General features: G+C 40.2%; 2 protein-coding genes across 3 annotated transcripts in view; both read left to right on the forward strand.

Moving 5' to 3' along the window:
- The window catches only part of LOC107750854 (neurogenic locus notch homolog protein 2-like), a 66,146-nt gene extending 48,141 nt beyond the window's left edge, over nucleotides 1–18,005 (forward strand). The window contains exons 1-29 of one of the 2 annotated variants that reach the window (XM_016566415.1): nucleotides 1,751–1,864; nucleotides 2,041–2,196; nucleotides 2,347–2,532; nucleotides 2,649–2,762; nucleotides 3,783–3,896; nucleotides 4,088–4,321; nucleotides 4,846–4,956; nucleotides 5,082–5,274; nucleotides 6,165–6,310; nucleotides 6,403–6,516; nucleotides 7,149–7,268; nucleotides 7,445–7,597; nucleotides 8,664–8,892; nucleotides 8,979–9,180; nucleotides 9,447–9,600; nucleotides 9,709–9,893; nucleotides 10,033–10,165; nucleotides 10,256–10,498; nucleotides 10,608–10,720; nucleotides 11,575–12,092; nucleotides 12,359–12,709; nucleotides 12,812–12,954; nucleotides 13,053–13,257; nucleotides 13,599–13,689; nucleotides 13,780–13,933; nucleotides 14,018–14,340; nucleotides 15,624–15,771; nucleotides 15,897–15,994; nucleotides 16,103–18,005. In XM_016566415.1, coding sequence (XP_016421901.1) covers nucleotides 2,088–2,196; nucleotides 2,347–2,532; nucleotides 2,649–2,762; nucleotides 3,783–3,896; nucleotides 4,088–4,321; nucleotides 4,846–4,956; nucleotides 5,082–5,274; nucleotides 6,165–6,310; nucleotides 6,403–6,516; nucleotides 7,149–7,268; nucleotides 7,445–7,597; nucleotides 8,664–8,892; nucleotides 8,979–9,180; nucleotides 9,447–9,600; nucleotides 9,709–9,893; nucleotides 10,033–10,165; nucleotides 10,256–10,498; nucleotides 10,608–10,720; nucleotides 11,575–12,092; nucleotides 12,359–12,709; nucleotides 12,812–12,954; nucleotides 13,053–13,257; nucleotides 13,599–13,689; nucleotides 13,780–13,933; nucleotides 14,018–14,340; nucleotides 15,624–15,771; nucleotides 15,897–15,994; nucleotides 16,103–17,494 — 6,276 coding nt within the window. In that variant the 5' untranslated portion in view covers nucleotides 1,751–1,864; nucleotides 2,041–2,087 and the 3' untranslated portion in view covers nucleotides 17,495–18,005. Of the gene's footprint in view, nucleotides 1–1,750; nucleotides 1,865–2,040; nucleotides 2,197–2,346; nucleotides 2,533–2,648; nucleotides 2,763–3,782; nucleotides 3,897–4,087; nucleotides 4,322–4,845; nucleotides 4,957–5,081; nucleotides 5,275–6,164; nucleotides 6,311–6,402; nucleotides 6,517–7,148; nucleotides 7,269–7,444; nucleotides 7,598–8,663; nucleotides 8,893–8,978; nucleotides 9,181–9,446; nucleotides 9,601–9,708; nucleotides 9,894–10,032; nucleotides 10,166–10,255; nucleotides 10,499–10,607; nucleotides 10,721–11,574; nucleotides 12,093–12,358; nucleotides 12,710–12,811; nucleotides 12,955–13,052; nucleotides 13,258–13,598; nucleotides 13,690–13,779; nucleotides 13,934–14,017; nucleotides 14,341–15,623; nucleotides 15,772–15,896; nucleotides 15,995–16,102 lie in introns of those variants that run through there. The other variant, XM_016566406.1, reaches the window with a different exon arrangement.
- A 1,937-nt stretch (nucleotides 18,006–19,942) lies between these two features.
- On the forward strand, nucleotides 19,943–26,724 carry LOC107750865 (UDP-N-acetylglucosamine transporter-like). Its single transcript, XM_016566429.1, has 8 exons — nucleotides 19,943–20,257; nucleotides 20,864–21,086; nucleotides 22,210–22,364; nucleotides 22,449–22,571; nucleotides 22,661–22,835; nucleotides 25,376–25,494; nucleotides 25,672–25,805; nucleotides 25,936–26,724. Exons 2-8 carry the CDS (start codon nucleotides 20,897–20,899, stop codon nucleotides 26,024–26,026), a joined length of 987 nt encoding a protein of 328 aa, XP_016421915.1. The 5' UTR covers nucleotides 19,943–20,257; nucleotides 20,864–20,896; the 3' UTR covers nucleotides 26,027–26,724.
- Nucleotides 26,725–26,899: the final 175 nt, after the last annotated feature.

The raw sequence follows: 26,899 nt of genomic DNA on the forward strand, positions 1-26,899 counted from the left end.
GTATGCCAGGTACTTACACACACACTCACACACACACTGTAATCAGGTGCATGATGACATGGTTTTGGCTCCATGTCCTCATATTCATCTAGTGACTGTGTATGTGTGTGTGTTTTCAACCATAGGCTTTGAGGGATTGCACTGTGAGATTGACATTAATGAGTGTGCCAGCTCGCCTTGTCTCAATAACGGTAGATGTCTAGACCAGGTCAGCCGGTTTGTCTGCGAGTGTCCTCAAGGTGAGTACAATCATTGGTGCAGTGAACTTTTTTGACTTGAATAGCCCACGTTTTCCAGCACAATATTTGAAGGCCCACATATATAAGATTCATGAGATATTTCCTCTGGTATTTCTGCTGTAATTATGACAAAGCTGACTGTTTTTTTTTTTTTAACAGAAACTAGGAGTGTCGATATGCCTAAATAACCATGATTCATTTTGTGAAGAACTGCATGTTCTTCAGTTAAACAGTAGTTATTGTGGGTGAAAAATAATAAATAAAAAAAATATGATTTCAGTTTACGTCATGATTGCATGTTTGTTTTAGCTAATCAGATAATCTGATAATCAGTTGGATTATTTTAATATATTTTTAATGCTATTTACACTCCTAAATTATATTAAGGAAATAAAAATTTGCCATCACGGAAATAAATTACATTTTAAAATATATTAAAATAGAAAACAGTTATTTCACAATATTACTATTTTTACTGTTTTGTTTTATAAAATAAATGCAGCCTTGGTGAACGTAAGTGTGCATATTCTTTCAAAAGCATTAAAAATATTACCATCATTAGCCATGTGATCTATAGTGTATATTACTTTAATACACTTTTAATTATTAATATTATTTATATAAACAATAAAATAAAAGGCCCTCTAATGGGTCCCAGGCCCCCTGGTTGAGAACATCTGGCCATAGCTTTTAGAAATCTGACCACAAATAGTGTGTATTACCAGTATAAACAAGATGTCCACATAATTTCAGGAACTGATGGAATTAGTTTTTTGCTACCTGACCTAAAAAGCCTCTGTTTCCATCTAAAAAGTTATATTAAAGGAATATTAAAACGTGCAGATAAATCAACTTTCAGTGTGTAAAACTCATCGCCTTCCATTGTCAGTTGCGCTCGTTCCTCTTACGTGTCCTCAATCTGGCAACCGCAAGCTGTCAATATTACATACTGCACCTTTAATATGTGCTGTGTTAGGTACTGTGCATTGTCATGATACTGAATGTGTGTTTTGACCACAGGTTTCACTGGGGAAATGTGTCAAGTTGACATTGATGAGTGTGCCAGCACGCCGTGCCATAACGGGGCCAAGTGTCTCGACCGTCCTAACGGCTATGAGTGTGAATGTGCTGAAGGTAACATAAAAAAAATCTCCATCCCACACTGTGTCTGAAAACGGAGAGATAGATAAAAGCACTAACAAAATAAATTTCTGCTTAATTAAAAAATATTAGTTTTTCATTGTAAGCTATTAGTAAATGTCCTAAGTTCTCAGAGAACTGACCTTATTGTACTAATTCCTTGTCTTAAATGCTGGTCTCTGTAGGTTTCACAGGGACATTGTGTACGGACAACATTAATGACTGTGAACCCAAACCCTGTCACCATGGTGATTGTGTAGACGGAATTGCTACCTTCACATGCGAGTGTTACCCAGGTTACATGGGCCCCATCTGCAGCGAGCAGATACGCGAGTGCCAGAGTGACCCCTGCCAAAACAGAGGACGGAGCGGCCCTGACTGCTCTGAAAACATTGATGACTGCGCAGCTGAGCCCTGCACCCCCGGCTCCACTTGCATCGACCGCGTGGCTTCCTTCGTTTGCAGCTGCCCTCCCGGCAAGACTGGTCAGTAAAAACAACCACATGGCCTAAAAAATTACTCTTGGACCAAGTCTCAACAACATAGACAACAAGTTTTTACAGTGAAATAATGCATCTGTAAAATAATGTTTTTTCATACTACAATATAAAACCATCTCAGATCAGTTGTAGTAACAGTAGTGATTCTTTCTGTTTTCAAGGTTTGCTGTGTCACATTGATGATGCCTGCACCAGTAACCCGTGCAAGATGGGAGCTCAATGTGACACGAACCCCGTCAATGGCAAGTTCAACTGTAACTGCCCCTCAGGATACAAGGGCAGCACGTGTGCCGAGGATATCGACGAGTGTGTCATCGGTGAGACAGTTTGCAGGACTTTTGTCTGTCTGTGTTTCTCAGTGTGTCTCTGTATTTATATTCATCTTTCCCTGCACACACATTACAGTGTTTTTTTATGCATTTCATATCTTGCCTAAAACTTTCTAACCCTCTTTTTTGACACCTCAGGGCCAAACCCATGTGAGCACGGTGGCTCTTGTAAGAACACAGAGGGCTCGTTCACCTGTAACTGTGCTCCGGGTTACACCGGTCCACGCTGTGAGCAGGACATTAACGAATGTGGCTCCAACCCCTGCCAGAATGACGCCACCTGCTTGGACCAGATAGGAGATTACACCTGCATCTGTATGCCAGGTACTTACACACACACTCACACACACACTGTAATCAGGTGCATGATGACATGGTTTTGGCTCCATGTCCTCATATTCATCTAGTGACTGTGTATGTGTGTGTGTTTTCAACCATAGGCTTTGAGGGATTGCACTGTGAGATTGACATTAATGAGTGTGCCAGCTCGCCTTGTCTCAATAACGGTAGATGTCTAGACCAGGTCAGCCGGTTTGTCTGCGAGTGTCCTCAAGGTGAGTACAATCATTGGTGCAGTGAACTTTTTTGACTTGAATAGCCCACGTTTTCCAGCACAATATTTGAAGGCCCACATATATAAGATTCATGAGATATTTCCTCTGGTATTTCTGCTGTAATTATGACAAAGCTGACTGTTTTTTTTTTTTTAACAGAAACTAGGAGTGTCGATATGCCTAAATAACCATGATTCATTTTGTGAAGAACTGCATGTTCTTCAGTTAAACAGTAGTTATTGTGGGTGAAAAATAATAAATAAAAAAAATATGATTTCAGTTTACGTCATGATTGCATGTTTGTTTTAGCTAATCAGATAATCTGATAATCAGTTGGATTATTTTAATATATTTTTAATGCTATTTACACTCCTAAATTATATTAAGGAAATAAAAATTTGCCATCACGGAAATAAATTACATTTTAAAATATATTAAAATAGAAAACAGTTATTTCACAATATTACTATTTTTACTGTTTTGTTTTATAAAATAAATGCAGCCTTGGTGAACGTAAGTGTGCATATTCTTTCAAAAGCATTAAAAATATTACCATCATTAGCCATGTGATCTATAGTGTATATTACTTTAATACACTTTTAATTATTAATATTATTTATATAAACAATAAAATAAAAGGCCCTCTAATGGGTCCCAGGCCCCCTGGTTGAGAACATCTGGCCATAGCTTTTAGAAATCTGACCACAAATAGTGTGTATTACCAGTATAAACAAGATGTCCACATAATTTCAGGAACTGATGGAATTAGTTTTTTGCTACCTGACCTAAAAAGCCTCTGTTTCCATCTAAAAAGTTATATTAAAGGAATATTAAAACGTGCAGATAAATCAACTTTCAGTGTGTAAAACTCATCGCCTTCCATTGTCAGTTGCGCTCGTTCCTCTTACGTGTCCTCAATCTGGCAACCGCAAGCTGTCAATATTACATACTGCACCTTTAATATGTGCTGTGTTAGGTACTGTGCATTGTCATGATACTGAATGTGTGTTTTGACCACAGGTTTCACTGGGGAAATGTGTCAAGTTGACATTGATGAGTGTGCCAGCACGCCGTGCCATAACGGGGCCAAGTGTCTCGACCGTCCTAACGGCTATGAGTGTGAATGTGCTGAAGGTAACATAAAAAAAATCTCCATCCCACACTGTGTCTGAAAACGGAGAGATAGATAAAAGCACTAACAAAATAAATTTCTGCTTAATTAAAAAATATTAGTTTTTCATTGTAAGCTATTAGTAAATGTCCTAAGTTCTCAGAGAACTGACCTTATTGTACTAATTCCTTGTCTTAAATGCTGGTCTCTGTAGGTTTCACAGGGACATTGTGTACGGACAACATTAATGACTGTGAACCCAAACCCTGTCACCATGGTGATTGTGTAGACGGAATTGCTACCTTCACATGCGAGTGTTACCCAGGTTACATGGGCCCCATCTGCAGCGAGCAGATACGCGAGTGCCAGAGTGACCCCTGCCAAAACAGAGGACGCTGTGTTGACCTGGTCAACATGTACCAATGCAACTGCCAGCCTGGCACTTCAGGTGAGTCTCACACTTGATCTTTACATCTCAAAGGCTCTTTAAGGGGCCATATACTACACCTTTGCAGCATTTAATGAAGTCTAATTATGATAACAGCTAATTTTCTTGCAGCAAAATGGTCTTAATTTAGTTTATCATGACTATTATCCATCATTTAGAATTAGACTTATTTTTGTCACTTTACATTTGAGATGTCTGCGTGATCTCTATTTTTATTGGCTAATCTTTATGTAAAGTACGTGATATGTGAACTCTGGTGTTGAGTGTTAGAATATGTCTACAAAGCACATCAGACTTTTATTTGAAAAGAGTAAGACAAATCCTGTTTTTCTCAGTTACACTGTCCAACAAACAAAGCAAAGCTCGCTACTCTCCCCTGCTGGACACTTCCTCTTACTACACACACATCGATCATTACTCCGACGTCTTTAGAGACCTTTCAAAGGCTGCTGTATAAATTAGACCAGATTTATTTCACCTGCCTGTGCTTCCATTGACTATTTTGTCATTTGTCTTTGTTATAGGTGTGAACTGTGAGATTAACCATGATGACTGTGCCAGTAATCCCTGCCAGCATGGGACCTGTGAGGATGGAATTAACGAGTACAAATGTGTGTGCAAACCTGGATACACAGGTTTGTTCACACACATGCACATACATAAATACACACATGCAGATGTGCTTCATTCATGAATCATGATCAGAACTAAGTACTGTGTAAATAGTTTTATTCATTAATTACACTTTCTTTCTCCTCAGGGGAGCGATGCACCGAGGAGATAAATGAGTGCAGTTCGAACCCGTGTCTGAGTGGAGGGACGTGTGTGGACAAAGTTAATGGGTTTCAGTGTTTGTGTCCAGTTGGGACTCATGGTCCTCTGTGTCACTCAGGTGCAGACCACTGCAGCCCCATGCCCTGTCTGCATGGAGAGTGTATTGAGCAGCAGGACGGGTAGGAACAGCTATTATCTTAAAGATAAAACTTACAACCCATTCTGTCAAAGTGACCGATACTGATTATTTGTAGCACACCCTAATTCCATATCCTGTTATATTCTGTAAAGAGATCAATAAGCATTATTTAATTCTATATAAGCACTATGTAATTCATAACATAGCAAATGCATGTTGCATTCTTAGCATTGCTGTATACTTACTGTACGGCACTATAACTTGCCTTAGCATAAACCGTCTGCTTCTATGGCCAGTTATCTCTTTCATGTCAACTTCTCACATCTTCTGTCTGTGTAGGTATCTTTGTGCATGTAAGTCAGGCTGGGATGAATCATGATCAGAACTAAGTACTTTGTAAATAGTTTTATTCATTAATTACACTTTCTTTCTCCTCAGGGGAGCGATGCACCGAGGAGATAAATGAGTGCAGTTCGAACCCGTGTCTGAGTGGAGGGACGTGTGTGGACAAAGTTAATGGGTTTCAGTGTTTGTGTCCAGTTGGGACTCATGGTCCTCTGTGTCACTCAGGTGCAGACCACTGCAGCCCCATGCCCTGTCTGCATGGAGAGTGTATTGAGCAGCAGGACGGGTAGGAACAGCTATTATCTTAAAGATAAAACTTACAACCCATTCTGTCAAAGTGACCGATACTGATTATTTGTAGCACACCCTAATTCCATATCCTGTTATATTCTGTAAAGAGATCAATAAGCATTATTTAATTCTATATAAGCACTATGTAATTCATAACATAGCAAATGCATGTTGCATTCTTAGCATTGCTGTATACTTACTGTACGGCACTATAACTTGCCTTAGCATAAACCGTCTGCTTCTATGGCCAGTTATCTCTTTCATGTCAACTTCTCACATCTTCTGTCTGTGTAGGTATCTTTGTGCATGTAAGTCAGGCTGGGAAGGTAAGAACTGTGACCGAGAGAAGAACGAGTGTCAGTCCAACCCATGCCAGAATGGTGGAACTTGTAATGACCGTCTTAATGGCTACACCTGTGTGTGTGCCCGTGGAATTGCAGGTAAAGGCGTGTAATCATTAGCCTTTCTAAACAGAGTAAAAATTGTTTAATTCAGTTCCCAACTCCATGATTTGCCCTTTTTTCTCTTTCAGGGTTCAACTGTGAGATAAACATTAATGAATGTGAGTCAAACCCCTGTATGAATCAGGGAACCTGTGTGGATGGAGTCAACAGCTACATCTGCCACTGCACTCTACCTTACACAGGTGATACACACATTTACAGTTTGCAATTTTTTACAATGATTTTAATCACAGAATCAGCACTTTTATTGTCAAATTTAATAAGTTTAATTAAAATATTTCAGTCTCAAACCGTAATAATAATATTATAATTATTTACACTACTGTTCAAAAGTTTGGGTCGTAAGATGTTTTAATGTTTCTGTAAGACAGTAAAAACAGTAATACAGTGAAATATTATTACAATTTAAAATAACTGTTATCTGTTTTAATATATTTTCAAATGCAATTTATTCCTATGATGGCAAATCAGAATCATCTTCATCCAGTGTCTGCACTATTTCTTACTAGAAGTTATGACCGATAAAACTGTCTTTATACTAGTTTAAACCAGAGTGACTAGTAAACTAGAACACAAATGCTTGTCAACGCTGCCATCTATTGATGTTGTGGTCTCCAGTAGATTGTTGTTGTTCCGTCTCTTCCTTTTCTTTATCGGGTGTGAAACAACGGCCCGGGCCAGTGTTGCCACCTTGTGGACAAACTAATTAGTGCAAAAACAATTCAAGGCATATGTGCGAAGATGATTGGGGCCGCCAATTGATTAGCCCTGCTCTAAAATGTATCCACAACTGACTGTATTGCTTGGTTCTCAGGGAGACACTGTGAGGATAAGTTAGTCCCCTGTGATTCTCAGCCCTGTCAGAGACGAGGCGTCTGTCAGCCATCCCTGGATTACACCAGCTACACCTGCCTGTGCCACAGCGGATGGGAAGGTAAGTGCATTGAGTCTCTGTGTGGGTGTGTTTTTATTCCTCAAGAATATCTTTGATGTTGAGACAACCACATATAACACCTTTTCCTTGATCACACGACATTCCCAGTTGTAGATTTAATTTATGAAACTCTATCCAAAACATTTCAAGAGTGTCTGTCTGATGTGTGTGTTTAGGAGCTCAGTGCACAGAGGATGTAGACGAGTGCAAGAAAAACCCGTGTCAGAATGGAGGTCATTGTCGGAACACAGTGGGCAGCTACCGATGCGAGTGTCAGCCTGGATACAGTGGGGTCAACTGCCAAACTAACATCGATGACTGCAGCTCCAGTATGTGTCATTCCCACACAGACTCATTCACATGTTGTGGATGAGTGACAAACAGTAAACACATCCTTGTGTTAACATCCTCTGTTTGAAGGAGAGTAGTGTAGCCTAGTGGTCAGAGATCAACTAAATGACTAAATAAAATAAAGTTTTACATCAGGTTTTTAAAACATGGTTTGATCCCAAGCAGTATATAAATTATGTATTATTATATATACACTGAACAAAATTATAAACGCAACACTTTTGTTTTTGCCCCCATTTGTCATGAGCTGAACTCAAAGATCTAAGACTTTTTCTATGTACACAAAAGGCCTATTTCTCTCAAATATCGTTCACAAATCTGTCTAAATCTGTGTTAGTGAGCACTTCTCCTTTGCCAAGATAATCCATCCACCTCACAGGTGAGGCATATCAAGATGCTGATTAGACAGCATCATTATTGCACAGGTGTGCCTTAGGCTAGCCACAATAAAAGGCCACTCTAAAATGTGCAGTTTTATCACACAGCACAATGCAACAGATGTCGCAAGTTTTGAGGGAGCATGCAATTGGCATGCTGACTGCAGGAATGTCCACCAGAGCTATTGCCCGTGAATTGAATGTTCATTTCTCTACCATAAGCCGTCTCCAAAGGCATTTCAGAGAATTTGGCAGTACATCCAACCGGCCTCACAACCGCAGACCACATGTAACCACACCAGCCCAGGACCTCCACATCCAGCATCTTCACCTCCAAGATCATCTGAGACCAGCCACCCGGACAGTTTGAGAGAAATAGGCCTTTTGTGTACATAGAAAAAGTCTTAGATCTTTGAGTTCAGCTCATGACAAATGGGGGCAAAAACAAAAGTGTTGCATTTATAATTTTGTTCAGTGTATATATATCTCAAACATATAAAATATAAAACAAATTTACAAATTACTTTGCTCAACATATTTACCTTTGACAGCGCAAAAAAATAATTTTGTAAAATCTTTTTAATTTTGTCTCATTTGTGGCCCACTAGTGGTTTTTGGACACCAGTTTGAAAAACCCAATCATTTAAATTTTTGGTTTCTTCTACAGATCCATGTCGTAATGGTGGTACGTGTGTTGATAAAGTGGGCCGGTTCTTGTGCGAGTGCAGAGCTGGTTTCTATGGCGAGCGCTGTGAGGAGGAGGTGGACGAGTGCGCTAGCAATCCCTGCTGGAATGGAGGTCGCTGCACTGACTACGTGAACAGCTACACATGCCAGTGCCCGCCTGGCTATGACGGCATCAACTGTGAACGTGATATCCCAGATTGCACAGAGACGTAGGTTTTCCATATAAATTATACAGGTATTGTTGTATTTCATTGTATCATATATATATGTTTATCCATTCACTCTTACTCCATAGCTCTTGTCTCAACAATGGAACGTGTGTGGATGGAATAAACCGTTTCACCTGCCGCTGTCGGCATGGTTTTTTGGGTCAGTTCTGCCAGTTTGAACTGAACGAGTGTGACTCTCATCCCTGTAAAAATGGTGGCACCTGCATAGATGGCCTGGGGACCTTCCACTGCACCTGCCCACTGATGTATAATGGAAAAACCTGCGAGGTAAAAACTGTCCATTCAGTCCGTTAGATTTTACAGCCACACAGTCCGTTGTTCCTCAATGATTAGATGTTGATTTAAGCCTATATTCTGGACTATCTGCTAATTAATTGCCATTAAAACATGAAATATTCTTTCAACTCAGCTAATACATATTAAACACTCAGTTGGAGTAATACAATTATTCTTTTCGTGTGTTGAAATTTGGTTTCCAGTAAGCGATTGTTTTGCGATAAAGTTGGTTGATTAATTTCCCTGACATTCTGCAGTCAATGGTGAACGTGTGCAGTAAAATTAAGTGTCTGAACGGAGGTACGTGCATCCAGAAGGAGATGGATTGGAGATGCAGCTGTCAGCATGGCTGGACAGGCCTGTACTGTGACATCCCCAATATGTCCTGCCAGTCTGTTGCCAAAAACAAGGGTGAGACAGTAGACAGACTGACCAACTGTTTTGAAATGCAGCAAAATGTAATAAAGATTAAGCTGTAGGTTTGATTGAATTCTTAATGTAACTTCTGATATGCTCCAGGTGTGGTGGTGGACATGGTGTGTATGCACGCAGGGCAGTGTATCGACAAAGACAACACACACCAGTGTATGTGTCAGAGAGGTTATATGGGCAGTTACTGTGAGCTTGGGGTGGATGAATGTCTCTCCAACCCCTGTAGAAATGGAGGGACCTGTGTGGACTACCAGGGTGGATATGACTGCAAGGTACAACTGATCTCACTTTTTGTTTCAAAAACAAATCTCACCAACCCTAAACTTTTAAACAATATTATATATAGAAATAATATACAATAGAGAAATCTATTTATCTTCTAATATCTAAACCTCTCGCTTTCTCTGTTAGTGTAAAGCAGGTTATCAGGGCGTGAATTGTGAATATGATGTTGACGAGTGCCAGTCGAGTCCCTGTCGCAATGGAGGCACCTGCATTGATTTGATCAACCGCTTCTCCTGTGCATGTCCTCCTGGCACCAAAGGTATGACTGATTCTTAATGCATTATGTTTAATGGTTAGATGTTACGCTGATATGTAAATGTCCCCTGACCACCTCTTCTCTATTGTGCAGGTTTGCAGTGTGAGTTGGATGTGAATGAATGCGCCCCAGAGTTCGGCGCACGCTGTAAGAATGGTGGCCAGTGTGTGGATGGTGTGGGGCGGTACACTTGCTCCTGCCCTCCTGGTTTCACTGGAGAGCATTGTGAGGGAGATGTGAACGAGTGTCTTTCTGGACCTTGCCATCCAGCCGGCACCATTGACTGTGTGCCGCTCACCAATAACTATCAGTGCCGCTGTCGTCTCGGTTATACTGGTGAGGTCTTATTTTAGAATCATAGAATATCATACTTGCTATTTTAATTAGGTTCAAATGAACTATATTCTTTTTCTTATGCACTTTTGTGCTCTTCGTCCCCCTGTAGGGCAACACTGTGAGTTAATGGTAGATCTGTGCCAGTCCAAGCCATGCCACAACAATGGCAGATGTGCCATGAACACAAGTTCATTACATGGATACACCTGTACCTGCCATCCTGTAAGTGCAGTGTTAGGATTTATATGTGTGTACACAACCGTTCAAATGTGTGGGGTTTTAAGGTTTTTAAGTCTCTTATTTGATCAAACAGTAAAACCAGTAAAGTTGTGAAACAAAAAAAAATTAAAATAGCTGTTATTTTTTTAAATTGATTTTAAAATGTATTCTTGTGAAGGCATAGCAGAAATTTCAGCATCATTACTCCAGTCTTTAGTGTCACATGATCCTTCAGAAATCATTCTAATATGCTGTTTTGATGCTCAAGAAACATTTCTTATTATCAATGTTGAAAACAGTTATGCTGCTTAATATTCAGGAATCTTTGATTAATAGAAATTTAAAAAAAAAACAGCATTTATTTGAAATAGAAATCTTATTGACCTCATACTTTTGAATGGTAGTGTGTATGTGTGCGAGTGCAAGCAATTAAATTTTTGCTGTACTGTGAAGCATTCCCTAATTTTGGTAAATACATAAAGCCTTTATCGAATATTCACTAACTGTTCTCTGAGAGGTGAAGGATATTTTAATGACTAATATGTCTCTTACTGTGCTTTCCGACATTTCTCTTTCAACCTTTAATGGCTGCGTTAGCTTTGCTTTATTCTGTTTTGCTTTGAGTGAAAATGTTTCCTTGTCTCAAGGCTGCTTATTTCTCTCCTTATTCTCATGCTTGCACTAAAGACTGAAGCTGCATAAATCAGGTATGAAGTGAAACTCTGATTCCCTCTTAACTCGTCTTTCACTCTTCTTTCACTCACTGCTGCTGTCTTACTAGCCCCCAGTCATTTCGTTGTAAGGTAGCACCATGATTTGGTTTATTTTTTCTAACGGCCTCTGTGTGGCGCTTTCAGGGTTACACTGGTTTCAACTGTGGTGATTTTGAGATCTTCTCCTGTGCCAGTTTGCGCTGTCAAAATGGCGGACAATGCGTGGAGATAAAGGGTCGCCCGCAGTGCCGCTGCCCAGTTGGTTTTACCGGACCGCACTGTGAGAGCTTCACAAACCGCTGCATGTGTCAAAACGGTGGCACCTGTATACCAGATGATTCCAACAAGTTCAGCTGCCGGTGTCCACCCGGCTTCAGTGGGCCGACCTGTCAAACGTATAGACCTTCCTGCCCATATCTGGAGTGCGAACAGCGGGCAGGAGACAAAGTATGTGACCCGCAATGTAAGAACCCAGAATGTGAGTGGGATGGAGGCGACTGTACACTACACTGGGACAAGCCCTGGAAGAACTGCACAGTCTCCGTACCCTGCTGGGACTTATTCCATAATGGCCGCTGTGACCCAGAATGTGACAATTCAGGCTGCCTATTTGACAGCTTTGAATGCCAGAAAGGTTCATCGGCGGGCCCAAGCACTTGCAAGTATGTGTCCCATTGTATTTCTCACACTCTAGAGGATCACTGCTCTTCTTTGAGAAACTTGCATAGATAATGCATGACAAATATTTATCCTAAAAAGATGTATATTACAGTTTTTACTGTATTTTTGATCAAATGAATTCGGACATGTTTAGCATAGACTTTTGTGAAAAAAAAAAAAAAGCGTACAGACCGCAAATATATATATTTCCATTATATTTCCATTTTATGTATAATAATAAATATTTATTACCCTCATTTCTCTTTAGATATGACAGATACTGTGCAGATCATTATGCCAATGGTCATTGTAATCAGGGCTGCAACACAGAAGCATGTGGCTGGGATGGTCTGGACTGTGCCACAGATACTCCTCCCAAGCTGGCTGAAGGTACACTGGTTATCGTGGTGCTGCTGCAACCCGAAGAGCTTTTGGGTGACCTTAAGGGGTTCCTGCGCTCTTTGGGGACACTCCTGCACACCAACCTGCGACTTAAGCTGGATGAGCATAAGAGACCTATGGTGTACCCATACTATGGAAATGAGGAAGATGAAATTCAAAACAATATTGCCACTATGAAGCAACGTGGAAAACGAGAGCTGGAGAAGGAGGTTATTGGGTATGTTCCGCACCCAAAAATGAACATTTTGTTATTTACCTTCATGTTGTTGTGTTTGTATGAATTTACATGGTTTTGGATATCTCCTTGATATATCTTTAGATCAAAGGTTCACCTGGAGATTGACAATCAACAGTGTTCTCAGCACTCGGACGAATGCATCTCCAGTGCAGACCAGGCTGCAGCATTCATAGCCGCCGAGTCCCTGAAATCGGAGCTGCCCTACCCCGTCTACTCTGTGGGCAGTAAGTGAACTACCAAAACAGGGTCATAGCAAATGAAATTGTAGTTTTCACTGTGTTGTTCTCTCTTTATAAACTTTAACCATCCTCTTCCACCTCAGGTGATAAAGATTCAGTACCCCCCATGTCTCCTCTCCTGTACCTGGTTGCTGTGGCTGCAGCTATCATCATGCTGATTTTGTTGCTGGGTGTGTTGGCTGCCAAGCGCAAACGCAAGCATGGGACTTTATGGCTTCCTGATGGCTTCCTGGCAAAGAAAGACTGCAAGCGGAGGGAGCCAGTGGGACAGGATGATTTTGGCATGAAGTAAGTGTGCACCTTACTCCACAATGTTCTCAAGATATTTGCTGCCTTCAAGTTGTCATGGGAAGTTCCTGATTAATAAGTTGGAATGATGTGACAGTGTGCTTTCAACTGATATTGTATATATTATATATATTATACATTTAACATATTATAGACTTTTTATTATTATTTAAAATGTGTGAGTGGGCAATTTCATATTGCTTATGTGATAAAATGAATATACAGTATGATGCTTTTAAGCAACAACAGCCAGAATCTTTTTTACATGCTTCTGTTAACCTGTTGATTTCAGGTGGCATCTTAAGTCAATCCTTCTTCCTTTATCCTCTCCTTTTTTTCAGGAGCATGCCAAAGCCACAGGATGGAGGGTTGATGGATGGCAGTTCTACCCATCATTGGTCAGAGGAGGATCATCTAACTAAAAAACCTAGGGTAAGAGACGGTACCTCCACAGCCCTGAAGATGACCGTAGCAGATCCCTTTGTTTATGATCAATCTGAATGGACCCTTCCAACCTCACAGATGGAGGATAAGCCATTGCTTCCGGTCGGAGTGGATGGAGGAGTGGACAGGAGAGAGTGGACCCTGCAGCATCACAAAGCCGCTGACATCACACTCACTCCCCCTCAAGCGGACATAGACATGGACAGCCTGGATGTCAATGTTAAAGGACCAGGTTAATAGACAGATTCTTACTTACAACCTGAGTAGTTGAGGAAAGAAGATTTTTGCCCTTTTAAATTCTCTTTCATGCTTATAGATGGTTTCACTCCTCTCATGCTGGCATCTCTACGAACTGGCAGCAGCCCCGATTGTGGCAGCATGCTGGGAGATGAGGAGGAGGAAAGTGGAGCTGACGAGCCTGACACAAACGTCATAACCGACTTAATTGGCCAGGGTGCGTCACTCAATGCCAAGACAGATCGCACTGGAGAGGCTGCCCTTCACCTCGCTGCACGATACTCCCGAGCTGATGCCGCCAAGAGACTGCTGGATGCTGGTGCTGATGCCAATGCTCATGATAACATGGGCCGCACCCCTCTACATGCGGCCGTGGCGGCAGACGCCCAAGGGGTCTTCCAGGTGAGGGCATGTGCTTTCACTCATATGACTGCTAAGCCTAACTTCATAATATATTGTTCATATATCATAATATATTGTTATCCACCAATTTTTTAAAGAATATTGTTGTAATTGTTTTTTGTTATTTGATATTTGCGTTTTTAGCTGTTCTGATACCTACTTTGGCTGCATTTACACTGCAAGTCTTAATGCACATATCCGATCTTTTGACCATGTCCGATTTTTTTGACCCGTCTGTATACATTCACTTTAGACATGACTGGTATCCGATATCTGTGTTTACATAATTCCTGCCCAAAATGATAGTCAATGATTGCTTTACTATGCACATGGTAGACCCTCGGGTTTTGAATGGCCGTGCTATTAAAATTATTTATATAATGCACGTCAAGTGGCCATTATTATTTGCCAGCATAGACAACAGCTGTCATGGATGTTTTGCAGCACAAAATCTGACTGAATGGATAAATAACGGTAATTTTCATTTGTTAGGCTATTTTATCTACAGCTCGTTAGAGGTGGAATTTTTAGTGAAATAAAGTAGCACCAAGATGATATTTATTTAAATGAATTCGAATGAATTAACGAGAGAGCGCGTGAAGCTTGCGAACAAATGAAGTTATCACGTCATTGCTAAGAAATGTAATTTAGCTTTAGCGAAGTTGTATTTATAAAATTCACAGGGCATGGGTTGAAAAACAGCTCCTGAATGTGCAATTTCTTACCTAGCCTATATAAAGTTTCCATCTAAATAAAATGCGAGCGCATGCACGTCTGGCAAACATGTCGCCCTCGCATTGGGAGTTCTGTGGGGATTTGGATATGTGTGTTTAGACGTAGGTCGGATGTCCAGATTTTGGATATGTATCCAATTAAAATACACATTTGGAAGTGGCTCAGATCGGATGCAAAAAAATTGGATCTCTTGCGGATTTTTGTGTTTACATGTGTGCAACAAATGTAAATCTGTGTCAGATGTGAGCAAAAAAATCTGATTTTTTTGTGCCAGTGTAAATGCAGCCTTTGTTATTTTTTGATAGGAACTCCTGCTTTATTTTCTGAATATCTTTTCTGCAGGCAGTTCTTATGCAATGTGGAAAAATGTTCATATATATATATATATATATATATATATACATACACACATTCATACATACACAGATACTGTAGTTTGCAGATATATATTTTTATTTTCTCTCTCTATTCATGGTTTGTGAAAAATGTTTTCAGATTTTTTTGTTTGCACATACCAATCATTACTGTTATGTGTTTTTGAACTCCAGATTCTCATCCGTAACCGTGCCACGGATCTTGATGCCCGTATGAATGACGGCACCACACCACTCATCTTGGCAGCCAGACTGGCAGTGGAGGGCATGGTGGAGGAGCTGGTGCACTGCCATGCAGATGTCAATGCTGTGGATGACCATGGTAAGATGAAAACCCATATGAACATGCATCAAAAAAAATAACTTTGTTGATAAATGGAAAGGAAATAAATTTCAGAAATAAAAAGGACACCCTGTTTAATCTTATTGCTCTCATCTCATCCTCAGGCAAGTCGGCTTTGCACTGGGCCGCTGCTGTTAATAATGTAGACGCCACTCTAGTGCTACTGAAGAATGGAGCCAATCGGGACATGCAGGACAACAAGGTACTTGTTCATGTCTATTTGTTTATGTGTATGTTTAATCACTTTTTGAGTACACGGATGTTTTGTGTGTCAGCCAAACACTTACGTTTGGTTTGTTCTGTGATGTAGGAGGAGACCCCCTTGTTCCTGGCTGCCAGGGAGGGCAGCTTTGAAGCGGCCCAAGTCCTCCTAGATCATTATTCAAATCGTGATATCACAGACCACCTAGATCGCCTGCCTCGTGATACTGCGCAAGAACGAATGCATCATGACATTGTGCGTCTGCTGGACCAGTACAACCTGGTGCACAGCCCACACTCTGGGCCTAACCACATGGGCAATGGCGGGGGACACTCCTCTATGATCTGTGGGACAAACGGCACAGGATTCATGATTGGCATGCGTCCAGGACCGCAGGGCAAAAAGAATCGCCGAGCAGGAGGTAAAGCAAACACTGTTGCAGCCGGGACAGCCAAAGATCTAAAAGAAATGAAGGCGAAGAGGCGGAAGAAGCCGACCGGAGGAGAGGGGCCAAATGTGGTGGCGGTGGCTGGAGCCAGCGGAAATGTTACCAAAGCAGCTGGCGGTCTCTCAGAGAGCTCGGTCACCATGTCACCTGTGGATTCGCTGGAGTCTCCACACTCGTACGCTGGAGAGGCAGTGGCCACCTCCAGCACGGCAAATTCTCCCCCTCTGCTCAGCAGCCCATCCGTGAGGCCCATGCTGCCTCCTGTGAGTCACATGTTGGGCCAGCAGCAAAGCTGGGTGGGTCTGGCGAAACACGGCTACAATGGTCACATGTTTGGCCTCATGCCGCCCCACCAGATGAGTGCAGGCCACACCAGCATGCAGCAGCACCACAGCCCGGGCATGCTCACCCCGATGAACGTCACCATGAGCCGTGAACAGCTGCCGCCCATTGTCACCTTCCAAATGATGGCGGCAGGCAACAGGCAGAGCCTCCTCAAACAGGTGCAGCAAGGGCAGATGCAGGCGCAGGGGCAAAATCAGGCACAAAGTCAGCACCTGCACTGTAATCAGAGTATGATGTACCCCATGCCTGATGTGGGAATGCAGCACGGCCTGTCACATACCCTTCCGCACCCCCACGGTCACAACCACACACTCCCTCATGGGCTGCCTGAGAGCCAAGCACGGCAAGTAGCATCCTATCAGCCACGGCAGAGCCCCGTGGATAAATATCCCACGCCACCTTCCCAGCACAGCTACGCCCCTGCCGGCTCCGAGGGAACCACCCCTGGTCATCCCACACACAAACCCAGCGAACACCCCTACCTCACCCCCTCTCCCGAATCGCCCGACCCCTGGTCCTCCTCGTCACCCCACTCCAACTCAGACTGGTCCGATGTCACCACAAGTCCCACCCCTCTAGGAAATCTCCACACAGTGCCACTTTCCCGCCACACACATATTCCTGAACAAGCCCAGCGGCAGCCCCCGTCACAGGCCGCGCAGCCGACGCAGTCCCAGCAGTCACAGCGCAGCAGTGTGTACGCGTAGGAACTTGGACCTTCGAGAGTTTAATTGCACGGCCGTTTTTATTCTATCTCTTCAGCTGCCAGGGGAGAGGCTATTTATCCTTTCTCCACCCTTCATGTCTTTATTATGCTCTGCATGTTGACTTTGAAGTTTTCATATCGTAAATTCCCATCAGCCTGGATATTTCATTGCACAGAAGCCCCGGACTAAACGGAGAAACAGCTTTAACAACTCGGGAATCCTGTTAACGACCGTCTACGATCTAGGGCACTGTTACCTATGGACAATCACAGTGCCAAACTAAGGAGTCTCGTTTGTGGTTACTGTCCCCAATTTGGGGAATTTATTTCAAGTTTTAGTCAAACCTTTTACAATTTGAAGGAAATTTTCTCATTTAATCTGCCGTCTTTCTTTGATCATTTTTATTAATATTAATTAAAAAGTCAGATATGCTTAGTTGGTACCAACCTTGAAGGGATAGTTTACACGAAAATGAAAAATATGGCATAATTTACTCACTCTTATGTTGTTTCAAACCTGTATGACTTCTGTGATGTTCAAAAGGAGATATTTTTTAAAAATGTCTGTTTTTTGTCCATACAATAAAGTCAGAGTGGTTTAAGGTTGTTTTGGACCCCATTGACTTTCATTGTATGAAGAAAAACATTCTTCAAAAATATCTTTTGTGGTCTGCAGAAGAAAGTCATACAGGTTTGAATCTACATCAGTTTTTTTTGGTGAGCTATGCTTTTGACTGATAATTTCATGTTTTTAATATGATGGGTCAGCTTTCATGTGTTCTCAGTGTTTTTTGTTTTTTTTTAGATCAACCTGCAAATTTTTTTTTTTTTTTGTAGTGATGAAATGTTTCTTAAATGAATTGGTGGTACTTTTTTTGCGATTGGTAGCATGAATGTGCTACACATAGATCTCCTTCATTCATGTGTGGTTCAGAGTTAAGCTGTGGTGTAAATAGTTAAATGTTACATTTTTATGTATTTCCATGTTGTCTGTTACGGTTTATCCTCTGCCTTGCCAATGATTAAAAGAGGTAAAAGGAGGTGTGTAAATATGAATGGGATCCACTTGGTTTCTTTTAAAAAGGTATGCAGTATTCAGTGGCCGCACAAAAACGACAAGAGGTTTGAAGAGGAATTCCAGCTGCCATCATCAAGCCACCTGAGCCTTTCGGAAAAGGAAACATTGAGACATATAATATTAGTGCTTTTTACAACATAATGGTTACAAATGTTACTATTTTATTTGATTTGTTCTGCCTTTTTTGTGTTACTGTATATTAATATTCTGAGCATGATTCTGAAGTTGTATCTTTTATTTACACGAGTTTTAAATACATGTCATGTATTTTCTTCATCCTAATTACAATCAGCCTGTCTGTGCAACCGTTTGAATCATGTGGTAATTTAGAAATCATACTTTATACAATCTAAATGTGCTGTTTCACTTTTTCTGTTTTGTGTTTTTGAGCAAAGCTTTATGAAACTGATTAGTACGATCACATTTTTTAAATGTGTTTTGCACAATAAAGCCCCTGGGTCTCTTAAATGCCAAATAAACACTCATAATAGTTTTTAGAAATGCATGCATATTTTAGCCAGAGTGATGATGAAATACTGTCGAAGGTCTTATGAACGTCCGGTATGCTGTATTTGTGCAGGTGGGTGGATCAGTGATATTGTGTGTGCTCAAGGTCAATATTAAGAGTCTGCATATGCAAATAGAAACCTTTATGTACTATAGACTCCAAATGGCATGCTCTTTTTGGTAACCGTTAATATCCTGTAGCACTTAAGGGCCCTTCAACAGGATGATCTTTAGTGTACTAAAATCTGAGGAATTTAATGGGTGTTAGTCCACCAAATAAAGATCAAAGCAGAGCTTTTGGAGCATTGTATTTTCACCCAAATGTTATGCAAGGCTATTTTTATATGTGCTGTATATAATTTTTTTTTATGCTTATTGTACTTTCTTTGACTTTCACCAAATATATGCATACAGTATGCTATAATGAAGTTAATGTTTCGACTTAGTTTTTTGTAGATTACAATTTGTGATTCAAAGGAGAAAAAAAAAACTGTGTATTGGAAATAATCCAAGACAATTCATGATTAAAATAGAGATGAAACACAAATAAAGGAAAACCTTTACAAATTGATCTGGCTAAATGTCTGAGTCTCTTTTCGTTGCTGGTACACTAAAAAACAATCTATCTGTCTGTCTGTCTGAATTTTATATATTTATTATATTTATATTAGTGTGTCACAGTTGCCCACTACTTTCAAAGGTTATTTAATAACAATGATCGAAAATGAAGACTAAAATGCAAAGCAGGTGATCGCGCGCTTGTCAATAAAGTTTCTGTTCGATATCATTCTGTCCGCCATCCGACAGGTGGCGACAACGACTCATGATGAGGATCGAAACAACAAAAACACTAGGAATAGATTTTCTACACTTCACTTGACAGTCTGCTTTTCATTCTTGATGAATGAGGGTATCCGACATGGGTGGACACATAACAGATGAACATGCGCAAGGAACACCCAGAACCTGATTTCCTCCAATTTTAGCTTAGCTGGAGTAGCTCTCGGTGTTTAACTGTCAAATTAAGACAGTACTGAACTATTTAACTGTATGTAGATTCAACTTATGTAGAACTCCTCTTTAAGGATGGATATTTGACGGGGTTTTAACGATTAGGTTTGCCTTCAAACTCATAAACAAACTACAACTCTTCCGGATCTTCAGTAATCTTCAGAAAAGGTGAGACTGTGAAAATATAACGTTATGTGATATTTAACTTACAGCTAAAAACGAATTGGGATCATAGTTTTATATTAAACGTCTGTCCTCTCTTGTCTGCCTGCTATTATGATTTGCGGTAAAATATTGCCATTTAGTTTTAGAATTTTAGTCATTAAACGTTACATTTAGTTTATTCATTTAGTCACTTGTAAATCCTCTTTACAACTGACTTTATTTACGCTTAAGTTGCGGAATATTTTACGTTACTCTGAATTTTTTTTTTTTTTACCAATTCGCCCGTAAGTGATAAATATATAATTATTTACTCACCCTCATGTTGTTTGACTTTATTTCTTTCGTGGAAACACAAAAGGAGATGTAAAGCAAAATGACAGCCTCAGTTAGGGTGAACTAGTCTATACCTTTAAATGTCCTAAATTTAGCAAACTGCAGGGTTAATGTTTGATTTCTTGGTCAAAGATACTATACTGTGTGAACACTTCATAACTGTTGTTTATGGCCATTAATGTTTACAGAGCAGCTTGCTTGTCAGACCCAGCTGGGACAACATTGTATTTCAACATCTGTCTGCTCTTTGCCCCTTTCTTTCTCATGTCACCCCAGCCTGTCCTGGTCTCCTCGTGAGAGGCTGTCATCATGGCATCAGTCAAGCTGAAGTACCTCTCTCTGGGGGTTCTGGTGTTCCAGACCACGTCCCTGGTGCTGACCATGCGTTACTCGCGCACCTTGCAGGGTGAAGGGCCGCGTTACCTGGCCTCCTCTGCAGTGGTGGTGGCAGAGTTCCTCAAGATCCTCACTTGTGTGGGACTCGTCTTCAAAGATCACAGTAAGTTTCATGGTGCTTCCTTTCTCCCTGAGATTGGTTTGATATCTTTTTCTGAAAGCACCACTGTATCTTAGAAAATCATTCACCCCTTATTTTGTGGGTGACTGTAAATGCAGTGAGAAATTCAATCTCTGTGTATGCGAGATGCGTGAGACAAAGAGTTGCATTTGCATAGTCTGGTTTGCATTGGGATTTACTTCCAAAAGTTTTGTGGTACTCACCTTTCAACACTGAACAGCATCTGATGAAATGTCTCTATAAGAAATTAAAAAATATTGTATTAAAATGTCTCTAAGGTAGTGATTCCCAAACCTTTTTGTCATCCGAAACTCTTTGACCTAAAATATTTATTAAGTACCTCCAAAGAAAGTTATTATTTCAATCATTTAATAACACATTTGCATGTTCATGGCTCACATGATAAACAAATAACCAAATAAACAAAGGTAAACAAATGAAACGTTTTATTTTTTTATTAAGTGTTTTAATATGATTGTTTTTATTTTAAAATCTTTTTTTTTTTTTTTACATTTTGTGATTTCATTATTATTAACTTTTTGTCAACCCTCTGCATTTCCCTTCAACATGACCGAAATAGGCTGAAGAAAATAGTCAAATTTATGGTGCAGCAGTCTGTGTGAACAGTTCAGAAAACAGAAGAAACAGTGTACAACTTTATGTAGAGAATTTCTGTCCATCCAAAAGTAGTAAGTAGATCAATAATGAATTAATTTACAGTCAGAGAAAATAAAACAGAATGTATAATTCTACCCGTGAATTTCTTCATTGACATTGTACCTCAGATTGTAAATATTTTTAAAATATTTGATACCACTAGCCTGGAAAATTATGCTAAATCTAGTGATTACTTTTTTCTTGTAAGTGCTGATAATATCAACCTGGTCCAGTCTTCAGTGTCTCGTGATCCTTCAGAAATGATTCTAATATGCTGATTTGGTGCTCAAGAAACATTTCTTATTATCATGGTTGAGAACAGTTGTGCTGCTTAATATTTTTGTGTTTAAAAGAACATCATTTATTTGAAATTAAAAGCTACATTGGATGGAATGGCTGTGAATATGATTTATTATTTCCGGGTAACTGTAGTGTCTGTGTGAAACAGGTTACAGTGGCCGAGCGCTGAGCAGTATTCTGAGACAGGAAATTCTACACAAGCCTATAGAGACGCTGAAGCTGGCAATTCCTTCAGGGATCTACACGCTACAGAATAACCTGCTCTACGTAGCGCTGTCCAACCTTGATGCGGCTACCTATCAGGTAAGTCACTATCCATCCATTAGTTGCCTTATTTTTTATGGATATCATTCTTATGTTTTTTTTAAAAATCCTGTACACTTCTAGGTGACATACCAGTTGAAAATCATTACCACAGCCCTGTTTTCTGTGTTTATGCTGGGCCGCAGGCTCGGGGTGTTCCAGTGGTTGTCTCTGCTAATTCTTATGGCCGGCATTGCACTTGTACAGGTAAAAATACCTTGATTATAAAAAAAAAACCTAATTTTTGTTATAGTCTTTGATGTATTCATGTAATTCATGATTGTTTGTTTGGACAGTGGCCAGCGGACTCCCAGTCAGACCCTCAAAAAGAGCAGCTGACTGCAGGCTCACAGTTTGTTGGGCTGGTGGCCGTGTTGGTGGCCTGTTGCTCTAGTGGGTTTGCTGGTGTCTACTTTGAGAAGATCCTTAAAGAGACCAAGCAGAGTGTTTGGGTCCGAAACATCCAGCTTGGTAAGTATGTTTATAAAGAAAATGGCTCGTATATTAGCCTAAACATCGCTATATTGAGTTCAAAAGTGGGTCAGTTATGCATAAAGAAATAGTTCATGCAAAAATGAAAATGTATTACCCTCAGGCCATCCAGGAATGTATTTGAGTTTGTTTCTTCATCAAAAGAGATTTGGACAAATGTAGCATTACATCACTTGCTCACCAGTGGATCCTCTGCAGTGAATGGGTGCCGTCAGATTGAGAGCGCAAACAGCTGATAAAAACATCACAATGATCCACAAGCAATCCACATGACTCCAGTCCATCAGTTAATGTCTTGTGAAGCAGAAACCTTCTTTAAACTGTTGCTTTCCATCTAAAATAGGAGTGCTCTATTGATAATAGTGCTTTCTCCAGTGAAAAAGCCATCTCATCTGAATCAGGAGAGAAATAGGCAGAGATCAAGCACTGTTTACAATTGAAAACAGTCAAAAACACTATTAAACAAACATGTCGGTGGATTTTAATGTGAGAGGAGGACAACAGGGGATGGACTTTTGCGCCATAAGTGATGGTTTGATTTTAAGACGCCTTGATGCATCTTTTCACTTCACAAGATGTTAATTGATGAATTGAAGTTGTGACAATTACTTGTGGATAATGGTGGTGTTTTTATCAGCTGTTTTAACTCATTCTGACAGCAACTGCAGTGGATCCTTCGGTGAGCAAGTGATATAATGCTAAATTTCTCCAAATCTGTTCTGATGAAGAAACAAACTTATCTACATCTTGGGTGACTTGGATTTTATTTTGGGTAATCTATTCCTTTAATTAGATTAAAGTTTTTAATTAATCTTGCTGTAAAGAGCATTGATGATTTGCTTGGTATTTAAATTAGATTTTTACACCTCCTGCCATGTAAAAGTATTAAATATTAAATATATGAAATATCATTATTCTAAAGCACAGGTCAGGAACCTACAGTTTTTAACGTGAAGTGGCATTTTTAACATCTGCTAAGTACAAAGTATTGCTATAAGAGCAAAAAGCAACAAAAAAGTAGATCAAACTGCATCACTGCGATGAGCGACTGCACCTATGCATGCCAGTGCAAACACACCTGCCTAAGGCTGGCGACTGCTGTACTAGAGGGATTTTGCATATAAAGTCATTCAATAAGTTGAGGTTTTAGTGTAATCAGAACCTCTCACAAAGGGCACAGATTTTAGACTGGGTAGAAATGTATGATGCTTTTCCTCGGTCTAAACATGTTTGTTCAGATCAAATTCATACTTTACACAGCTTAGGTGAAAATTAACTGACAACTTTGAGCACTATGCATTACACGCATAACCTGTTTTTAAACTAGAAGTCTGTTTATCTTCTGTATAATCTGTATTTCCGAGAGACAATCTCAATTTTCAAATAACTAGGTTTGGTTTCTTTCAGCAAGCAGAATCCTTGCACAAAACAGTCTGAGGTCACATTCAGGAGCTCAAGGCGAATATTTATGCGTGTGTGTTTTCACTCTTGCCATGTGGAATCTCAGTGTAGGGTTTATTTATAACTGGCAATGTGTGAATGGAGCGTCTGTAGTGATTCACCTTCTAATGTGAACTTCTGTTCGTCATAATGAGCTGAGCCAAAAAAAAAACCATCTCTGTTCTTCAATGAGTGCCGACATAATTAGATAACCTATAATTTGATCATATCAAAGTTTATCATAGCTAGTTTTCTCAGAATGAAGCCATTCGTTTATTCACATGCATTTATACGCTACTGTTCAAAAGTTAAATTAAACTGCATTTAAAATTTATTAAAAAAGAAACATTTCAAATTCTAATAATATTTCACAATATTATTGTTTTACTGTATTTTTGATCAGATGCAGTGAACTTTTGAATGGTAGTGATTTTTTTTTTAAACTGAAACTTGAATGGTTGGTTTGTTAATGATCTTAAGGCAGTTGGGACCACAGTCACCAAGCAAAACATTGGTAACACACTACGCCGCAATGGACTGAAATCCTGCAGCGCCCGCAAGGTCCCCCTGCTCAAGAAGGCACATGTACAGGCCCGTTTAAAGTTTGCCAATGAACATCTAAATGATTCAGAGAAGGCTTGGGAGAAAGTACTGTGGTCAGATGAGACCAAAATTGAGCTTTTTGGCATTAAATCAACTCGCCGTGTTTGGAGGGAGAGAAATGCTGACTATGACCCCAAGAACACCATCCCTACAGTCAAGCACGGAAGTGGAAACATTATGCTTTGGGGCTGTTTTTCTGCTAAGGGTACAAGACGACTTCACCGCATTGAGGGGCAAATGGACGGGGCCATGTACTGTAAAATCTTGGACGAGAACCTCCTTCCCTCAGCCAGAACACCGAAGATGGGACATGGATGGATCTTCCAGCATGACAATGACCCAAATGTGTGTATGTGTGTGTATATTGTAATTAAGTTGTAATCCTATTCACTTAATTTGTTTCAAAAAATATATCTCAGTGCTGTGGCATATGAAACAAAAGTAAATGTTTTGCCCTCTGTGTCTTCTGTGTGCAGGCATGTTTGGCCTGGTTTTTGGGATCTTCGGGATGTTGGCCTACGATGGTGACAGAGTCCAAGAACACGGAATGTTTCAGGGCTACAACACGCTAACCTGGATTGTGGTCGCTCTCCAGGTGAGCCTGAACACTTTTCAGTACAAGACTTGTGAAGTACAAAACAAGTTTACATGTGAATCAGAACTGATAATTGCTTCATCGTCAGCAGCTAACAGGAAGCCAACACAAGTGATTTTCCCTTGTAACACATTAATGTGCAACAATATAAATAGATTTTGTTTTTTTTTCCCACAGGCACTTGGAGGGCTCGTGATCGCTGCTGTCATCAAGTATGCTGACAACATACTGAAAGGCTTTGCTACATCACTCTCAATTATCCTCTCCACATTAATTTCATATTTCTGGCTTGAGGACTTTGAGCCTACCAGGTAAAAATGACATTTTTTTTATGTCTTGTGACCAATAAATGCTTTAAATTCAATTGAGTTAAAGTTAAAAAAAAAAGAGGAATTTAATTGAAATGAACTGAAAACCCACGTGTTTTTCTTTTCTGTCCAGTGTGTTCTTCCTAGGCACAGTATTGGTCATAATGGCGACGTTTCTCTATGGTTATGAGAGCAAGCCGGCACCCAACCCAAGCAGAGCATGATAAGGGGATGGACGAGGTGAAAGTGGAGTGCAACAAAAGAATGAAATGAGTGGAAGGACAGAGAAAAGGAGAGGAGGTGCAGAGAGCGGGAACAAAAGGATTGATACAAGGTTGGATAACAGGCTGGGCCACTGCTGTGCAGTGCTGAGCTGAAGCACACTGGGTGAAATGCTCTGGGTCTCGGGTTTCAGTGAAACTCACGAAAAACATTAATCGGCGCTGATCACATTAATGGGTGATGGATAAAAACACTTCGTAATGTGCCATTTTCAAATCTTGCTGGATGCGCTGAGACCTTTTTTTGGACAATCAGGACTTGAACCTTGAGCACAAAACTTGTTTGGCTCTTCTTGGCCATTTAATATCCATTCATCTTCAAGGGGCAATGGCTGCTTTTGGTTTGCAACAGTGGCCTGCAGTAAATTGCCACAAATGAAACTTGAATCTCACAATGGATGTTACTGAGGGGGTCGTTGCATCACTGTATTTTTGTGTCGTTATTCAAACTTCTTAAGTCCTAAAAAATATTTTATGCTATTTTAATTGACTGGGTTGCTGCGTTAGTTTCTGCGCCATAGGAGTTGATGGAATAAGGGATCTTTCGTGAATAGAATGTAAACTTTTGATATTATAATAATGAAAATGATAACAATACTTATGATGATGCTAGCTGGTCAGTTTGTGGGATGTTGTGATTACAGATTACCTCTGTCACCAGGCAACAAAGAATACTTGAGTTACTCCGTTATATATGCAAGGAAGTGCATTTTTTAGCAACTTTGCACTATGTGTGAAGCTATATTAGTATCTGGTGAGGAGTAATAATAAATCAGGTGTATAATTAGCTTCTTTTTTTTTTTCAAAAACAAAACA

Source organism: Sinocyclocheilus rhinocerous, unplaced genomic scaffold, assembly GCF_001515625.1.
Source record: "Sinocyclocheilus rhinocerous isolate Xijiao unplaced genomic scaffold, SAMN03320098_v1.1 scaffold2267, whole genome shotgun sequence".
In the NCBI taxonomy this organism is placed as follows: domain Eukaryota; kingdom Metazoa; phylum Chordata; class Actinopteri; order Cypriniformes; family Cyprinidae; genus Sinocyclocheilus; species Sinocyclocheilus rhinocerous.